A 19,978-nucleotide genomic window follows, 5' to 3' on the forward strand; every position below is an offset into this window, starting at 1 on the left:
ATGGAGTCCCTGGGCCATGATCCTCCCCCAGGACCTGCAGCTGAGGCTTTTAACCATCTTCTGGCAGGTTTGCCTCCGAAGAAAAGAACCGAAGCCTCCAGATTCGTCAAGAAAATAGATGAGATCCCAGAGATCTCTTTGCCCCCGGAGACCCCCATGCAGGTCGCTATATCACTGGCGGAGCGGGGTCTCATTGGCCAATTCACAGGACTGTGGCCATCCCCGAAATCTACAGAACAATGGGTAAACCGGAACTGGGCACCATTGATCAGCCAAAGCGTTACCTCTTACTTCCTAGGGAGAGGTTTCTTCCTTTTCGAATTCACCTCCAGAGAAGACAAGGACCTGATCTTTAGAAATGGACCGTACTTCATGGGTCCTCAGGGTCTCTACCTGAACAAATGGACACCGGATTTCGACCCAGCAGTAGATGTCCCCAAGGCTGTTCCAGTATGGGTTCGTCTCCCAAATCTGCCGGTTCACTGTTGGAATTGGGAATCCTTGAAACACATCGGCAACTCCCTCGGGAAATTCATTGACCGGGCAAGCAACAAGGATCAGTATGACTGTGCCAGGATCTGCGTGGAGGTAGATTTAGAGGAAGGTTTACCAGAAGCAGTCAAAATTAAAGTAGGCAGCTGGTCCCACGTGCAGATCTTGGATTATGAACAACTGCCTTTCAAATGCAGGAAATGCCATGTGTACGGGCACTTTGCTAGAAACTGCCCGACCAATCCAGAGCCAGAGAAAGGAAACGAAGAAGGATGGAATCAAGTAAGACGAGCTAGAGGCAATCAAAAGGGACAGAAGTAGGGTGGGCAAACAGGCAAATCTAATGCCCAGAAACCCCCTGCAAAAAAGGCGCAAGAAAACAAATTTATCCTCCTAAGTCAACCGACAGAAGACACTCCAGAGACAGAGACTCAAAAGCCAGAATCCTCAAGGAAAAGCTCACCTCCAACTTCTCCAAAAGAAGCTGAGAACCCTAAAGACACGGACCCAGAAGATGAAGAAGAAGATCAAGAAATAGAGGAGTCAGAAGAAGAAGGCGAAATAGGAGATTCCCAAACCTCGATAAGAAGATCAGCAAGAGGGCGCAAAACAGATAAAGAGAAAAGAGAGCAGCAGACCTACAAAGACAAGCTACAGGGCAGCCAACCAACACTGGAAAAGCTCCTCGCTTCAAAGCCTAAAATGATGAAAAATCAGCCCCAAGGCTCCAAGGGAGCCCACCAAAAACATAAATAATGAAGGTCATCTCCTGGAACTGTAGAGGCCCGGGGAGCAAAGTCAAGGAAGAAGCCGTAAGGAATTTAGCAAGAACAGAAGCCCCAGACATACTTCTCATCCAGGAGACCAAACTGGAAGACAAACTCTTCCTGCAAATCAGCAAAAATTTATGGCCCAGAAGCGAAGCAAGAGCAATCTCAGCCAGGGGTGCTTCAGGAGGGATCAGAATCCTATGGAATCCCAACATATATGCACTCAGCTATGAAGCAAGCAACACCCACTGGTTGATGCAAAAAATGCAGAACCTTGACACAAAGGAAATCATTACGCTTTTCAATGTATATTCTCCAGTCAACATAAGGGAGAAAAAGGAATGCTGGGAAACTATAAAACATCAAGCAGATCTGACAAGTATGGAAAATGTAATCATTGCTGGAGACCTAAATCTCACTCTCCACTCATCTGAGAAAAGGGGAGGAAGCACTGTTCGAGACCAGGCAAGAGAATGGGCAGAGGATCTGCTGCAAGATTGGGACTTGCTAGACATCAAACCCTCATCAGGTAAGTACTCTTGGTCTAACAAAAGAATAGGTCCTGGTCATATAGCTGCCAGACTTGATAGATTTTTCATCCAAAGCTCCTTTTTGCTGCTTGGTCTAGAACCTAGAATGCACATTCTTCCTTGCAGCATCTCGGATCACAGGCCGGTAAAGCTAGAGCTGTTGGCCCACTCAGATCTGGGACCCATCCCCTTCCGATTCAACCCTCTCTGGATAAGGGAGCCTCTCTTCATGCAAACAATCAAAGAATGTTGGAGCCAACCTGTTAAAGGCTCACCTTCCTACATTTGGGAGGAAAAACTCAGAAGGGTAAAAGGAGTCTTGAAGCGCTGGGCAAAAACCCTTTCAAATCCAGCAACAGAAAGGAAAGCCATCAAATCCTCCCTAGCCTCTCATCAATCTTGCATGGAGAGCGCCATAATTACAAAGGAGATGATGGACCAGGAAATAAATCTCCAGCAGCGCTACCACAAAGCCTGCCTGGCCGAAGAAGAATATTGGAGACTAAAATCGAGGAATCTCTGGTTAAAAGCAGGAGATAGGAATACGAGTTTTTTCCATAAGCAAGCTCAAGCTAGGAGATGCTTCAACACTATCTCTGAGATCAAGGAAGATAATGATACGCACAAGGAATTTCCAGATATCAAAAAGGCAGCCTATTTACACTTCCAAAAGCTTTTTACTGAAGACCAGGAGCCGCTTCAGCACCAAGAGCTGCTAGGCATTATCCCGCAAGCAATCTCTCCTCGTATGAACGCGGCACTAGAGGCTAAAATCACAAAAGAGGAAGTTAAAAAAGCCCTCTTTGACATGGAGCCGGACAAGGCCCCGGGGCCAGATGGCTTCTCAGCCAGATTTCTCCAAGTCTGCTGGCCAATTGTGGAAAAGGACCTTTTTAAAATGGTTCAAAAGTCCCAAAATTCTCATAAAATAGGAGGTAGCACTAATTCCGCTTTCCTATCTCTCATACCAAAGGAGAAAGGAGCCAATAATTTCAGCAGATTTCGTCCGATTTCGCTTTGCAACATTGGGTACAAAATAATCACCAAGGTCATTGCAAACAGGCTGAAGCCCATCCTTCCAAAAATTATCCCGGAAAACCAAGGAGGCTTCATTCAGGGAAGGCAAATCGTGGACAACTACACTCTCGTTCAAGAGGCAATTCACTCAAGCCTCCACCGAAAGGAACAAGGTATGGTGATCAAACTCGACCTAGCAAATGCCTTTGATCGAGTCAATCATAGATTTCTATGGAATGTCATGTATAAATTTGGTTTTGGGGAAAAATTTATAAAGTGGATCCAGGCTGCCATTTCAGAGCCTTGGATTGCCCCCCTAGTAAACGGAAGAGCCACAGAATTCTTCAAAGCCTCGAGGGGACTCAGGCAGGGATGCCCCCTCTCCCCCCTGCTCTTTGTCATCCAAGCCTCGGTCCTCAGTTTCCTGCTAGATAAAAAAATGCATGACCAAGAAATCAATGGCCTGAGTATAGCTAGAGGAGTCAAAAGTTTAAATCATGCCTTATTCGCTGATGATACCCTGTTATTAGGCAGCGCCACCTACTCCACCGCCTCCAAGTTCAAAGCTGCCCTGGATGTCTCCATTAAGGCCTCTGGTAGTGCCCTCAATAAGAATAAATGTCACATTTATAGCTGGAATACCCCGCCAAGGGTTCTCTCTGCAATATCTAGGTGTCTCGACTTTGCTGCCTCATCCACCTGGACTTCTTTTAAATACCTGGGTCTTCTGGTCAGCCACAAAAGGCTCTCTGTCAAAGACTGGCATCCACAACTTGAAAAGTTCAAATCTAAAATTCAATCCTAGGGCTTCTGCTGGCTCAACGCAGCTGGCAAGACTGTTCTGGTGAAATATGTGCTCTCCAGTCTTCCTATATTTCATTTTGCAGGTCTCATTGCCCCTCTAACCATTTTGAACAAGATGGAGGAGCTCATGCGCAGATTCTTCTGGAAAGGCGGAAAGCAAAATGAAAGGAAAATCCCCCTCATCAGCTGGGAAACAATAGCCAAGCCTCTGTGGGAAGGTGGACTGAATTTCAAAAGCATCAAGCACCAGAACGTGGCCATGGCTGCAAAGATCATTTGGAGGATCATTGCGCCCAAACCAGGCTGGGCTCAGATCGCCTTATGGAAGAAGTACTTCAGGGGATATCGGCTAAGATGTCTAGAAAGTAATCCTCAAGCCCTGAACTCTACTCTCATCAAACAGAACTCAGCATTCCACAAAATCCTAGCTAAAGCAGGCCCCCTAATCAGAGAGCACTCCTATTGGGTCCCCGGAAACGGCAGAAGGATAAACATATGGACAGATCGGATTATGAATCAGGAGCCTCTGGAATTTAGGCTGGTCTCCAGGGATCTGCGCAGGTGGATGGAACTCAAAGGGCTGCGTACACTCTGGGACATCTCATGGTGGCAAGATGAAAAATGGGCGGGCTGGAAAAGAGAGACGGTGCCAGATCACCTTCAAACAGATTGGAAGGCGCTGACAGACCACCTCCACGGTTTGGCCCCCACGCAGAAGAGCAGGCACGATCAAAAGGGATGGGGGACAAACGTTAAAGGGTATACAGTGGCCAGCGGATACAGAAAACTGATTGAGATACCTCATGTGCCGCCCGATCCAGCACCGTGGCATGGGGTATGGCGCACCCCATCTTGGCCGAAGACCGATTCATTCGCATGGCAGCTCTGCCATGAGCGCATCCTCACGCAAGACATTCTCCAAAGAAAAGGGATCTACGGCCCCACTATTTTGTTGGAGAGATGCACAGCTAAATTAAACAACAAGTAACACAGCAGGAAAAATCAAGCACATAAGACACAGCTATTAACGTGGTTCACCCAACCAATCTGGGCTACGTCCACACAACATAGGCATCGGCAATATTATTATTCAAACTGGAGATTACATAATGAAATCCTCACAAAACTCTCACCCTCTCATAGCAAACATCCGAATGGTTGCCTGTTATATAGCATAGAGAATCTAACAACCTCATTAACTCCCTCACATCAAATATAGGAGGCATTAACTCCCTCCTAACAACCTGGAGCTAATCCTATTGTTGTCACCTACAGAGATTTCTGCCTATTTCACTTCAAACAGAAAATCTCAACAATCTCCACCTTGACAACAATTCACCTGATGCCGTGTTATTATTATTTTATCTTTTCTGCAAGCCAAGAGAAGCCAAACACCAGCGTAGCTTCTCTAACAAAACTAGTTTCGTGAACATGTCTGCACAGTTCTCCTTTGTATGCACCTTTTCCAGAGAGACTCCCCTTTCAGTGATAACCTATCTTACAAAATGGTACTTAATTGGAATATGCTTTGATTTACTATGATAGGCTAGATTCTTAGCCAAATGTATTGCACTTTGACTATCACAAAGTAACCTGATGTTGTCCTGTAACCTACCAAAATCACCAAGCAAACCTTTCAACCAAACCGCCTCTTTGCAAGCATGCGAAGCAGTAATGTATTCTGCTTCAGTAGTGGATAAAGCAACAATATTCTGTAGCTTTGACATCCAGCTTATAGCTCCACCTGCAAGAGTAAAGACGTACCCTGAAGTTGATCTTCTCTTATCCAAATCACCTGCAAAATCGGAATCAACATATCCGCAAACAAATTCACTACTCTTATTGTAAGAAATACAATAACTACTTGTGCCTCTCAAATATCGAAGCACCCATTTCATTGCTGACCAGTGTTCTTTACCCGGATTTGCCATGTACCTGCTGACAACCCCAACTGCATGTGAAATATCTGGTCGCGTACACACCATTGCATACATTAAACACCCTACGACATTGGCATATGGAATTCGAGACATATAATCCTTTTCTTCATCTGTATTAGGACATAAACTCGAAGAAAGCTTAAAATGGGAAGCTAAAGGGACTGAAACAGGCTTCACATTATTCATACCAAACCTCAAAAGTATTTTCTCAATATACTTTTGTTGTGATAGCCATAGCTTACCATTGCTCCTGTCTCTGAAAATCTCCATGCCCAAAATCTGTCTTGCTGCTCCTAGATCTTTCATATCAAATGTCCTTGCCATCTGAGCCTTCAACCTGTTGATTTCTTCTATGCTTTTGCTTGCTAAAAGCATATCGTCAACATACAATACCAAGATAATGAATATGCCATTATTCAACTGTTTAAAATAAACACAATGATCATATTCACTTCTAACATATTTCTGACTCAACATGAAAGAATCAAACTTCTTATACCACTGCCGAGGCGACTGCTTCAGGCCATATAATGACTTCTTGAGCCTGCAGACAAATTTCTCATTGCGATGCTGAACAAACCCTTCCGGTTGTTCCATATATATTTCCTCATCTAAGTCTCCATGTAGAAATGCAGTCTTAACATCTAATTGCTGCAACTCTAAATCAAACAAAGCCACTAATGCTAACACAATTCTAATTGAAACAATTTTAACCACTGGCGAAAAAATCTCATGAAAGTCAATACCGGCTTTCTGAGAAAACCCTTTTGCAACCAGCCGTGCTTTGTACCTGTCTTCCGTATCATTCACACCCCGTTTCAGCTTGAAAACCCATTTACACCCCACAGTTTTCCTGCCTTTCGGAAGCTCAACCAGATCCCATGTGCCATTCTTACTTAAGGCCATCATTTCGTCCTTCATGGCTGCTTTCCACTTGTCACTATTTGAACCTTCTACAGCTTCCTGATAACACAAAGGTTCATCATCATTAGCGATCAAAGCAACTGAAGTAACATGATCATCATACCTTCTCGGAGGGCGTTTGATCCTTATAGACCTCCTTAAGAATGTTTCTGGTGCTTCCACAATTGGCTATCTATCAACTGAAGGAACTTCTTCATGATCGCCATCTGAGACCTGTTCATGACCTCCATCTGAACCCTGTTCATAATCTGATTCTGAAACCTGTTCATGACTAGTATCTGAACTACGGTCATCATGACTATCGTTAGAAATGCTATCAAACTGAATATGCTGGAAATCAGATACATCATCCTGTTTCAATCTACTATTTACATCTAACTGTACAAGAGAGGATTCATCAAAATTTACATCTTTGTTGATGATGATTTTGCGGGTAATAGGATCCCACAATCTAAATCCCTTTGTTCCATCACCATACCCAAAAAAGACATACCTTTTCGATTTCGGATCTAATTTAGTTCGCTGATGTTTAGGCACTAGAGCATATGCATCACAACCAAACACTCTGAGTTTAGAATAGTCACAAGGGTGTCCTTTCCATACCTCTTGCGGAATATTGCAGTCTATGGCCGTTGATGGATATCAGTTTATCACATAACAAGCTGTTGCCACTGCTTCTGTCCACAACTCCTTCTGCAACCCGGCGTTACTCAGCATACACCTTGCTCTCTCTAGAAGAGTCCTGTTCATGCGTTCAACAACTCCATTTTGCTGAGGAGTATAAACCGTGGTCTTATGCCTCTCGATCCCTGCATCCTTGCAATAGCTGTCAAACTCCTTGGAAGTAAACTCACCACCATTGTCAGTTCTTAAACACTTTATTGTTCTACCAGTGCTGTTTTCTACCAATGCTCTAAACTGCTTGAAAACTGTAAAAACATCAGACTTCTTTTTCAACATGTAGACCCATACTTTCCGAGAAAAGTCATCAATAAATGATACAAAATATGACGAGCCACCATATGACGCTGTAGGGGCTGGACCCCAAACATCTGAATGGATATAATCAAGTATGCCTTTACTAGTATGTTTGCTTATTTTAAACTTTTGTTTACTTTGTTTACCAAACAGACAATGTTTACAGAAATCCAATTTTCCAGATCTTAGATTAGGAAGTAACTTTCGGTCAGCCAAAATTTTCAATCCTCTTTCACTCATATGCCCCAATCTTTGATGCCATAAGTGAATGGAACTACTGTCCTGTTCAGACACCGACACATGATCTGACCCAGTTCTACCTTCTAATTGAAAAAGATTTCCTACCTTTTTAGCCTTCATCACTAGTAAGATACCTTTATAGATTTTCATAACTCCACCTTGAATTACAATTTTATATCCATTTGAATCAAGTGCTCCTAATGAAATCAAATTTTTCCTTAAATCTGGTACATGCCTCACATCAGTTAATATTTTTGTTGTCCCATCAAACATTTGCAGTTGTATGCTCCCAATTCCCACAATATTACATGTTACATCATTACCCATGTACACAACACCATCATCAATTGATTTATATGTTTTAAACCAATCTTTATGAATACACATGTGGTTAGATGCCTCGGAATCTAACAACCAATGTTGATCATGTTTTGAAACATTAACAGACAATACCTCATCACTCATACCTGAACCAGATACTGAACCTGTATCTGTGGTGTTGGCTTCCTTCTTTTCTGTCGAAGAGCCTTCTTTAGCAGCCTGCTTTCGCTTCCAGCAATCCTTTTTCAGATGTCCAGCCTTGCCACAATGCCAGCACTTCACCTTTGTCTTCTTTCCTTTGGACTTTGAACGAGAGTCGCTATGCTTTCCCCCGGAGTGTCTCTCTCTTGAGCGACCTCTGGCCATCATTACCTCTGATGTAGAGGTGTTTGCATTCGACCTCTTCCTCATCTCCTCAGCCAACAAGGCTCCAACAACATCGTCAAACTCAAGGATTTCTGATGTACTAAAGCTTATGGAAGTAACAAAATGATCCCAGGATTCAAGCAAAGAACATAATAGAGTTATTGCCTTATCCTCTGAATCAAATTTCATATCTAGACTGTCTAATTGCACCAGTAAGGTATTAAAAACATTCAGGTGATCAGCAATTGAGGTACCTTCTTTCATCCGCAAACCGTAAAGCTGCCGTTTCAGGAGAATCCGATTTGTCAAAGATTTCGTCATATAGAGCTTCTCAAGCTTCGACCACAAGCCTGTGGTGGTTTTCTCTGACACAATGTTGAACAGAACATTGTCCGCCAGACATAACCGAATTGCGCTCAAAGCTCTATCGTCCATCTCATCCCATTCATCCTCCGTCATGGAAGGAGGTCTTTTGTTTTTCCCCAATAGTGCTTTTGCCACACCTTGTTGAACCAGCAGATCGTGCATCTTCACCTTCCAGATCTCAAAATTATTCTTGCCATTAAATTTCTCAATTTCAAACCGGGCACTTTGAGTTTTCGCCATTTGTATCAAAAAACACAATAATCTCCAAAACTAACCAGCAATTAAAAAACAACTGCCTATGCCTTTCTGCCTTTGCTTTTACACACAAAAAAAAAAACTAACTTATTTCTGTGCAAAATTACAGTTTAAACTGAGTATCAACCATGCGCCAGCAATCAACCCACACACCAACCATTAATGTTCACAGCTCAGTCCTATGAATTGATTTCTACTATTTGTTTTTCTTTGGGGATGATGGTTGATATACCAATTCACAATATGAAAGCAATTCAAAAAAGAACCCAATTTGCAGCAAATTCAGCAGCCCTTTCAAAAAATCCGATAACAGCAATGCGCCGTTTTATATGATATATTCATGCTGTGTATCATACATCCACACTGATATATATATCCACGCCGTTTTATATTATATAGTCATGCTATTTTTAATCTATATACCCACGCAGTTTGCTAGAAAACATATCCATGCTGATAGTTTCAAATATATCCACGCCGTTTTATATATATATGAACGCAGGTTATAACTATTCCTTTGCAATATCCAGCGCCGTTTTTCATTGGATATTTATGCTGTTTTAAAAAACAAAAAAACATAACCACGCTGTTGCATATATATATATCAATGCTATTTGAAATATATATACCCATGCCCACGCTGTTTCATATATATATATATATATATATCAACGCTTGTTTCAAAACATAGCCACACAGATTTCAATGTACTACCATATCCACGCAGGTGTCTTCAATGGAATTCACCGCCACGCAATTTACAAATATGCACCAGCAATATTTTATGAAATCAGGCTCCACGCATTAAGACATACCATTCAGGCGCACCGCACAGTAAACGCACCAGGTATCAGCGCGCACAGCAACCTCTGCTCCACTCGAACGCACCAGGTATTTCAGGTATCACCGCACAACAACCTCTGCTCCACTCGAACAGCAATCTACGCTCGAACAGCAACCAAACTCCCTCAGCGCTCCAGCACAACCAACGCTCCACCTTGAGCTCTGATACCACTTGTTGGAGAGATGCACAGCTAAATTAAACAACAAGTAACACAGCAGGAAAAATCAAGCACATAAGACACAGCTATTAACGTGGTTCACCCAACCAATCTGGGCTACGTCCACACAACATAGGCATCGACAATATTATTATTCAAACTGGAGATTACATAATGAAATCCTCACAAAACTCTCACCCTCTCATAGCAAACATCCGAATGGTTGCCTGTTATATAGCATAGAGAATCTAACAACCTCATTAACTCCCTCACATCAAATATAGGAGGCATTAACTCCCTCCCAACAACCTGGAGCTAATCTAGGAACTGAATTCCTATTGTTGTCACCTACAGATATTTCTGCCTATTTCACTTCAAACAGAAAATCTCAACATATTTGCCACTTATGCAAGGCAAATTCTGAGACAGCAGTACATATCATGCTGGAATGTATTTTCGCTAAGCAAATCTGGAGCTCCTTCATGCAGAACCTGAGCCGCACCTTCTTAATGCCAAACACCATTGTGGAGATGTTCACGAAATGGACAGACAGATATCCAGGTCACCCGCCAAAAAACCAGGTAATTAAAACAGCCTGGGGCATTCTACCAAAAATAATTTGCTGGCAAATTTGGCTAGAAAGAAATAGAAGATTATTCAGGGGCACAAACCAGAACAACAAGGTTATAGAGGGCAAAGTTATAAGTCAAATTAAGGAATGCCTGACTGACATAAAAGATGATGCAAATCTCAGTCCACAAGATATCTCCTGGGGCTCAAACATTGGCTTACAGTTTCACCCAGCGAACAGAGCTGTCCCTCCTCATAAAAACTGGCACATAAGGAAATCAGAAGATGAATTTAAAGATTGGCTCAAAGCGATGTCAAGACATACCCTCTTCTTTGACGGGGCAGCAAAGAGAAACCCAGGCAAAGCTGGTGCAGGAGGAGTCATAGTAAATCCAAATGGGGAAACATCTCATTCCTTTGCATGGGGGCTGGGACACACAACCAGTGTGCAAGCTGAGGCGCTAGCTTTATATCAAGGCCTCAAGATCCTCCAAGAAACAGGTATAGAGACAGCCAACGTAATCGGAGACTCCCAAGTTATTATAGATGCAATGAAAACCAGCATTGAAGTAAAGGATCTTAAACTTTCTAGGCTGATAATCAGAATCAAGGGAATAGGAAAATGCTTCCAGAATTTAGACTTTTTTCATGTGCTGAGAGCACTCAATAAAGAGGCGGACAAAGAGGCCAATAAGGCCACTCTACTCTCAGCAGGAATCAAGCAGGAAGATAAAGAAGATTCATGGGATCCCATCCCCTAACCTGTAGGCTCCAATGTTTTATTGCCTCATTTTAAAGAAATTCGTCTGTATCTCCAAGTGGGGGGAAACAATAAAAACCATGCAATCTAGAGCAAAGAAGAATTTTGTAAGAATAAGATGTAGGCTCACTCACAAAAGTGACCCGCATCAGAATACAGATGACCTCAATGTAATAAGTTTACTGGCTTTCAGTCCACCAGAAATATAAATATCCCATACCCGTTTTCGTAGTAAAAAAAAAAAAAAAAAAAAGAGTTAAAGGCCATAAATAAATAAAAATATAATGGAAATTCAATTTAACACCTGTGGACATGACATTTTTCAAATTAAATTGAAAAGAAAAAAAGACATAACAACTTTAAAGATAAGTTTCAACCCTCTATCCCTTACTACTACTAAAGCCTTTTATCCCTTACTACTGTTAAAAATATTTTGTAAATATTCCAGGAAGTTTAAATCCTGCATCCAGGTAATACAGGTAATACTTATTGATAATTAAATTGAAATTTCGAAAGCCTTATTCCAAAATTGATAATTAAATTAAACTTCTAATTTTTTTTAATCCAAAATAGACATTTGTATCAACATAAAAATAATAATATTTACATTAAAAATTAAAAAATAATAAAAAAATATCTTTCAATATAGGCCAAATAAAATATCTTACTTTTAGAGACAAAAAGTAAATGAAAGTATATATATATATATATACTTTTTATAAATGAGAGAGGTGTAATTCTTTCGGTATTTAATATGTGAGGATATGTGTAATTCCTTACAGCGTGAGTGAGCCTAATAGTTAAGAGCATGTGTTTCCTCGTGAGAGGTCACAAGTTCAAAACTAGAGGGGGGTAGAGTATGTATGCCTTCGTAGACTTAGCAGTCAAATCATTGTGTGGAGGTGGGTCCCTTGTCCCACAAACAAAGGGGTCTCATACACCAATGTGGTGTCTGGCTTGGTCGTGACCTTAAAATTGGATAATAATATGGGTCCCTTGTCCCACAAACAAGGGGGTCTCATACACCAATGTGGTGTCTGGATTATCACTGTGCAAAGGTGGGTCCCTTGTCCTACAAACAAGGCGGTCTCATACACCAATGTGGTGTCTCGTTTGGCCATGACCTTAAAAAAATGGATAATAATATGGTTCCCTTTTCCTACAAACAAGGGGGTCTCATACACCAATGCGCTGTGTGGATTGGTCGTAACCTTAAAATTGGCTAATAATAATAATATGGAGGAGATGCAAAATCGAGTTATCTTTAGTGCGACTTTTTGGAAGCTTTAATAATAATAATATGGAGGAGATGCAAAATCGAGTTATCTTTAGTGCGACTTTTTGGACGCTTTTCCGGTCTAATTTCTCTAAAATCCGTTAAGAATTTATTGAAATTACAAGTTTGATGGGTAACCCCTGAACAATCTAAGTGCCCTAGGGGTTTTTGAGGGCACCGAATCCATATATACAGTAAAAAATCAGTTTAAATAACACAATCAAGATTTCACCTCAATTTTTTCTGACCAGAAAGTCCAAAAAGTCGCGCTAAAGACAACTCCATGTGAAATTCCTTCCATACCTAGAGTTGACACACACATACAAAAATATAAGATAAACAATTAACAACACAAAATCTTAGGAGAAATTGTAGGGTGATAAAGATTTAGAGAGAAAAAGAAAACTAAGATATCATAAGAAAGTGATGGACTCAAATCTTGAAAATTAAAAATATCTATTTACCCTCAAAATCATGGAAATTCTGGCAAAATTTTCATAAAATCCCAAATTTTTATAAATTGTTAAACTTCAAAATTTTAAATGCCTCAAAATTTTTTAATAGCGCTGTATCATTTCCAAACAATTTTTCTGCAATAAACACTTATCAAAATAATTCTCATTACATTGAAAGGCACAATTCGACCTCTGAACTGCACCAAATACGAGAAATGCAAGTGGCTGCCTAGATGTCCGTACTGCGCTTCTAAGTGAAAGATCTGTAGCTTAACTACTTACAGAACTATGACATCACTATGAAAAGAAAAGGACGTGACTAAAGACAAAGATGGTAGCAATTTCTTAGAAGTGGACGTGCCCACCCACGATGTCAACACTTACATTATTTAATCATAAAGCATCACGTCCATATGATAAAAAAGGAAAATTACAAAATTTGAAATAATGAGCAGTATTGCAAATTGCATTTTCGGACACTTATCGAGAGGTCAGTGTTCTTTCATATACCTCATACTAAAGAAGATAAAAGAATTTTCCTGAAGGGTTTAGTTTTTGAATCACGGAAGGACAAAGGGGAAAATGAGTTTTGTGAGTAAATTGGATTAGAAGTTGTTTTGGCCTAAATTTTATTATCAGTTATATAAATTAGATGTTAAGTTAAAAGAGAAAAAAATTGAAAAATATTTTTATTTATAATAATTGGATTTTGGATTTTTTTAATATTTTATATAGAATTAAGATAGATTTATCTTCTTATAATCTGAGTTAACTTAATAATTAAAAACATGTGTTTCTTTTTCTAAAATTACACATGAAAAATTAAAAAGAATAAATCAAACTTAAATCCATAGATATCTATAAATGCCAATCCATGATAAATATTAAAATAGTTATTTATTATACATCTCACATTGCCAACATATTAAAAAATCATTAAAAAACTAGAGTATAATTTTCTTTTGACCATGTGACTTCTCATTGGCAAAATATGTTTAGTAAGAACGAATTGAGCTAACCCTTGAAGCTAACTGAATTGATGATGATGATGATGTTGTGAGTTAAAGATATGTACATTTAAAAAACATGTAACAAGATTTTTAACCATGAAGATTCTTAATCTAGGCTTTCTTACAATACCATAGATTATTAATCATGGTCATGTTCAAGAATAACACCCAAATAGGGTGGGGAATTGAACTAGTCACTTAATTAATTAAGAGGGTAGAAAAAGCATAACCAATTTTGAGATAAATCTTAACCCTTGATTTAAGATTACCACTAAAACTACATTAGCCATATAAATTAAATGGATGGTAAATGTTGATAGACATCAATCCATAATAAGCATAAAAACTTTTACTTCATAACATAACAAGTTACTAAAATACAAATTAACTAAATTATAACTTTATTTAAAATTATTATTATTGTTATTAATAAATATAGGAGTCGCCTAATGAGGCAGAGGAATTGCTCGTACTGCCAAAAGTGGTCAGAATCTGGACAAAAAAATTTCAAAAAATCTTGTAAAGGGAGAGTTTGAATCTGGTGGAAGTTGATTCAGTACCATCAAAAACGTCTAGGACTAAAATTTTGAAGTTTAACAACTATAACTTGGATTTACAAAAATCCTTGCTGGATTTTCTCTAAATATAACCAGAATTTCCATAACTTTCCGGGCAACTCATCTGCCTCGTTGAACTATGTGATATATATATAAAATTAAATATATACACATTTAAAAAACAAAATGTAGCAATTTTTTTAAATATTATTATATAAAAATTCAATTTTTTAACCATTTAAAAAACTTCATAGACAAGGATTGTACAGCAAATAGCTCAACTTGCACCCTCAATCATCCGCGCCGACATATTGTGACTGTGAATCGACCCGGAGAAATTGGCGTCGTCCATGTTTGCCTTTTTAGTCATATCGAGGTTCTTTCGAAATAATTTTTCATGGTGCATCTTGGCTGGAGATTGTCACGTCTCAGTCGGCAGTTACACCACGAACCGATATTTTTGCATGTTTATCAGAAATGGGAATGGACGTCCCAAGCAGGTGTCGTTGATCATATTGCGCAAGAAAAATTCACTGTATGTGCCGTATACTGCCAGGGTCGAAATGCTTGATCTCCAAGATTACACGTTAGAGGTATCATTGGAATTGATTATTAAGCTCGATTTATTGAGTGGTCCGCCGTGGTTGGATTTTAAAATACGTTTGCTGGTCAAATTGATGATCAGCAAAATGGCGTGACCATTTCCTGTGCATGGCTGACAAATGGGTGACATGTTCAAGGCCTTCGCTTTGGAAAACCCTAAAATCATGGTGACCCTCATGACTTCGCAGCTGTAGCCTCTAAACGGCTTCTCGATTCTACAACATGCGCTGCCCCACGACATACTCAGCTGTAGCCTCTAAACGGCTTCTCGATTCTACAACCTGCGCTGCCCCACGACATACTCAGCTGTAGCCTCTAAACGGCTTCTCGATTCTACAACCTGCGCTGCCCCACGACATACTCAAGATCGATAGATTCGTCGACAAATTTTATCAGATTTGTGATCGATTTATGATTATTATTATTATTATTATTTAATTTTAAGATTATTCTAAGTGAGACACTAAAATTGTATATGAGAACATCTTTTTTGTGGGACAAGGGATACATACTCTACCCTTTTTAGTTTTGAACCTGTGACTTCTTAGGAGTAAACACATGCTCTTAACAATTAGGCCCACATTATATGCAAAGCTGATCGTTAGGTCTAAGAAGGGATACATACTCTACCCCTTCTAGTTTTGAATTTGTGACCTCTTAGGAGGAAATACATGCTCTTAACAATTAGGCCCACACTAAATGCAAGGCATTGTTAGGTCTAAGAAGGGATACATACTCTACCCCTTCTAGTTTTGAACTTGTGACCTCTTAGGAGGAAATACATGCTCTTAACAATTAGGCCCACACTATATGCAAGGCATTGTTAGGTCTAAGAAGGGATACATACTCTACCCCTTCTAGTTTTGAACCCTTGACCTCTTAGTAGGAAACACATGCTCTTAACAATTAGGTCCACACTATATACAAGGCTTTTAACTCCGTGCTAGTTCATTGACCTCTTGCCTCGAATTGCAGATTCTAAAATCCACCAATTTTTTTTTTTTTTAATAATTGAGGTAGGTTTATTTTAAAATAAAAAATTAAAAAATTAAATTTAATTATGGTAATTATTAAGTGTACTGTAAATATTTAATCTCCACTAAATATTCTATAATATTGAGATTTATCTCCAAAATAATTATGTCATTTTAATTAAATTGATTAATTAAAAAAAGTCAAAAATATTTTGCCATTTACTAATGTGGTTGTACATGCGCTCTCTCTCTCTCTCTCTCTATATATATATATATATATATCGGTTTACATAAGGCATATATGTCTATCTACATATATCAACCACATTAATAAATGTGGATGTGGTTTATAATATTTATCTTAGGGTTTATATACCTTGAGTTTATAATATTAATTATTTGAGTTTAATATTATTCCTTAGGTTTATATTATCAATCCCTTGGGTTTATTAATGTAAGGATTCATATTCCTAGGGTTTATAATATAAATTCTTTGGGTTTATGATATTAATAATGACTTACTTTTATAATATTAATACCAAGGGCTTTTAAAATTATTGACCAATTTTTTATTATAAAAAAACGAATTACATAATTATTATGTTTGTTTGTTTTTTTGTAATCTCAGTAGGACTCCTATTTTCGTGTTTTTACATGTCCATTATTCACCCTATGAGGGAGAGCGTACCACAAGATTTCAACCAAGACTTCCGGTTAAGTGAGACTTGACTTCATTTCCACAACCAATGCCACTTGAGTTACCCCACTTGAGCTACCCCATGCAAACATGTTTGTTTGTTTTTAAATATAGATAAATAAATTATTTAATATTCATTATTTAGTATTAATATATAAGTAAATTATTAATTAATAAATATTCAATTCCCTAACCTCTACCACACTTCGAATCTTTTTTACTAATAAGATTTTGAAGAATCACAACTAGATTTTTCTTCTTTTCAAGGTCTTATAGACCGCATTGGTCTTAGCAGAAGTTAATCATCATCATCATCATTATTTAATTAAATTATTTATCATCATCATTATTAGTTAATTAAATTATTTAATATTTTTTAATTATTTATTATTATATAATTATTTACTAAATTTTTTAATTAATAACAATAATCTTAATAGTAGTAAGTATTTAGTTTGCTTGGGTAGCTCAATTGGGAATGGTGATGGAAATGAAGTCTCATTGAACCAAAAGCCTTGGGTTCAAATCTTGTGCTAGTAATAATTATTGAGTAATAAACATAATTATTTTAAAATGATTATAATAAAAATTAATTATTGTAATATTTTTTTTAATTATTGTATATATATTAATGATTGTGTAGTAAATACAAATGAAACTTTTGATTTATAACAAACACATTTAATTAATTAAATATGGTTGTAGTAGTGTTACCTGAATCAATATTATATAAATTTATGGTTTTTTGAATAAGTAATATTAGTAAGGGATAATATTATAATAAACCCTATTCTCCACTTTTTAAAATAAATTTTTTAAAAATACTTTTAAAATTAAACTAAACTTTCGTATATATATATATATATATATATATATATATATATATATATATATATATATATATATATATATATAACAAAAACTTATAAAAAAAAATGGAGAGATGGTGGGACTAACATAATCAACCTTTCAAACCCTTACTCTTATGTTTTAATCTTATTTTAAAATTTTATTTATAAAAAAATATTGATGTTACCTGAAATAATTTATAAATTCTTGCCATCATATCTATAGGGAGAGGAACCAGATTTCCGATAACCTTTCTAAGGAAGCAGCGCAACAACCTTTTGTTATTGGATGATTCAAGAACAAAATGGGCATGACTTCTATCAATATTTCCATAGGCCTTTCATAGATCATCATGTCCAGGGGAAACTACTACTTAACTCTACATAGATCATTGATAGAACTCCATATTTTGTCATTTTGTCCTTTTTTGCAGGTTCATAGACCTACAATTTTGTATATTTATTATGTTTCATCCTGTCAGTTACAGTGACGTAACAATCACTTCATAGACTCTACACAACAATGCCACCAGTTCTGACATATGCTCATTTTGCAGCATCTACAACATCATGTAATTTTCAATATTTTATATAATGAAAGTAAGCTTATAAATTCTTTGAATTCAAGGAGATTCTTGAGATTTATTGATTGGATGTTGATTTTAATTTTTTATTGTTTTGATTTTTTTTTATGTGACTACATCTTTATCATGTCCAATATATCTCCCCGATCAGGGTGGGGAATTGAATCGGTGAATTCACATCAAGGGGAGACCCAATCACTGTCTATCCAAGACCGTGTAGACATTGTTTAAAAATGATTAACAAATGATTTGATCACTTTTAATTTTAGGGATTTTTTAGGTATATTATAATCAGTTGATTAATTTGTAAATTACATTGTTTTGAAATTATTAACAAATAATTTGATCACTTTTAATTTTGGGAAAATTTTATGTCTATTGTAATCAATTAATTCATTTGTAAATTTTTAAAAACTATTTTCAAAGTTTATCAAAGTTTTGGTCAAATTAAATATTATTTTTTAGAAATTGAAAATTAATTTTTGAATTTCGAATTTTTGATTGGTGAATGACTAATTTTATGTGGTTTAAAATCAATTTATTAGAAAAAACCCTCTAATTGCAAAGTGTCATTATAAATTATTTATCCAAAATAATTCAAATATATGTTTTTTTCCATAATTAATATTTTATTTACATTCATTATCATACTTATTTTTAAGAATAAATATTTATTAACTTATAATATTTCCTTGCTTACTTTCTATTAATTGTTATAATTTTTCTAATAACAATGTTTTTTTCTAATAACAATCTAATCGCCAAGTGTCCTCATAAATTAATTACCCAAAACAAAATTAAATATGTGGATTTTTCCTTAATTAATATTTTCTTTCCATTCATTATTATACTTATTTTCAACCATAAATATTTACTAACATATGATCTTCCTTGCTTACTTTCTATTAATTGTTGTAATCTTTCTAATAACAATGTTTTTTCACATTTTTTCCATTGATATATTTTATTAATCGTAATATTTTTTTGATAGTTTAATTATTTAATTATTACTGACCTTTTTTCATAGAACTGTGTTTATCATGTACCAATAGATTATTAGTAATTTGATTCCCCTCGGCCAATGTTGTGGTGCTTAAATCATGCATTTAATATAACTAACTTATATGATTACATTCACCCCATAAGGGTTCTCTACTTTTTACATAATAGGAAGGTACTAATCGACAACCATGTACCAATAGATTATTAGTAATTTGATTCCGCCAATGTTGTGGTGCTTAAATCATGCATTTAATATAACTAACTTATATGATTACATTCACCCCATAAGGGTTCTCTACCTTTTACATAATAGGTAGGTATTAATTGACAACGTTGCATATGACACTTGTTTGAATTTGATTAAAAAGATAAATTAAACTTTTAATATAAAATTAATTTAAAATATATATATATATATATATATATATATATATAACAAAACTAATTTTTTATTTTTTTTAATAATTTTTTCCGAGCTGTCTCTAGTGAGGCTGTCTGGAAGTTTTTCCGGTGGGTCTAATTTCTCTAAAATCTGGCAGGAATTTATTGAAATCACAAGCTTGATGGGTAACCGCTGCACAATCGAAGTGCCTTAGGGGTTTTTCAAGGTGTTGAATCCATATATACAGTCAAAAAAC

At 37.0% G+C, this 19,978-nt stretch overlaps 2 protein-coding genes across 2 annotated transcripts; both read left to right on the forward strand.

Moving 5' to 3' along the window:
- LOC149160125 (uncharacterized) lies at nucleotides 1-813 on the forward strand. Its single transcript, XM_089434513.1, has one exon. The coding sequence runs from the start codon at nucleotides 1-3 to the stop codon at nucleotides 811-813; it is 813 nt and encodes a 270-aa protein (XP_089290639.1).
- A 9,700-nt stretch (nucleotides 814-10,513) lies between these two features.
- LOC149160126 (uncharacterized) lies at nucleotides 10,514-11,335 on the forward strand. Its single transcript, XM_089434514.1, has one exon. It carries the CDS (start codon nucleotides 10,514-10,516, stop codon nucleotides 11,333-11,335), a length of 822 nt encoding a protein of 273 aa, XP_089290640.1.
- Nucleotides 11,336-19,978: the final 8,643 nt, after the last annotated feature.

This window comes from Pinus tabuliformis, chromosome 5_2 (assembly GCF_031772625.1).
Source record: "Pinus tabuliformis cultivar Carrire ecotype Pingquan chromosome 5_2, CPIR1, whole genome shotgun sequence".
In the NCBI taxonomy this organism is placed as follows: domain Eukaryota; kingdom Viridiplantae; phylum Streptophyta; class Pinopsida; order Pinales; family Pinaceae; genus Pinus; species Pinus tabuliformis.

What these genes read in the sequence shown, in the direction of transcription:
- LOC149160125 (XM_089434513.1), top strand. Translation starts at nt 1, where the DNA reads ATGGAGTCCCTGGGCCATGATCCTCCCCCAGGACCTGCAGCTGAGGCT.
- LOC149160126 (XM_089434514.1), top strand. Translation starts at nt 10,514, where the DNA reads ATGCCAAACACCATTGTGGAGATGTTCACGAAATGGACAGACAGATAT.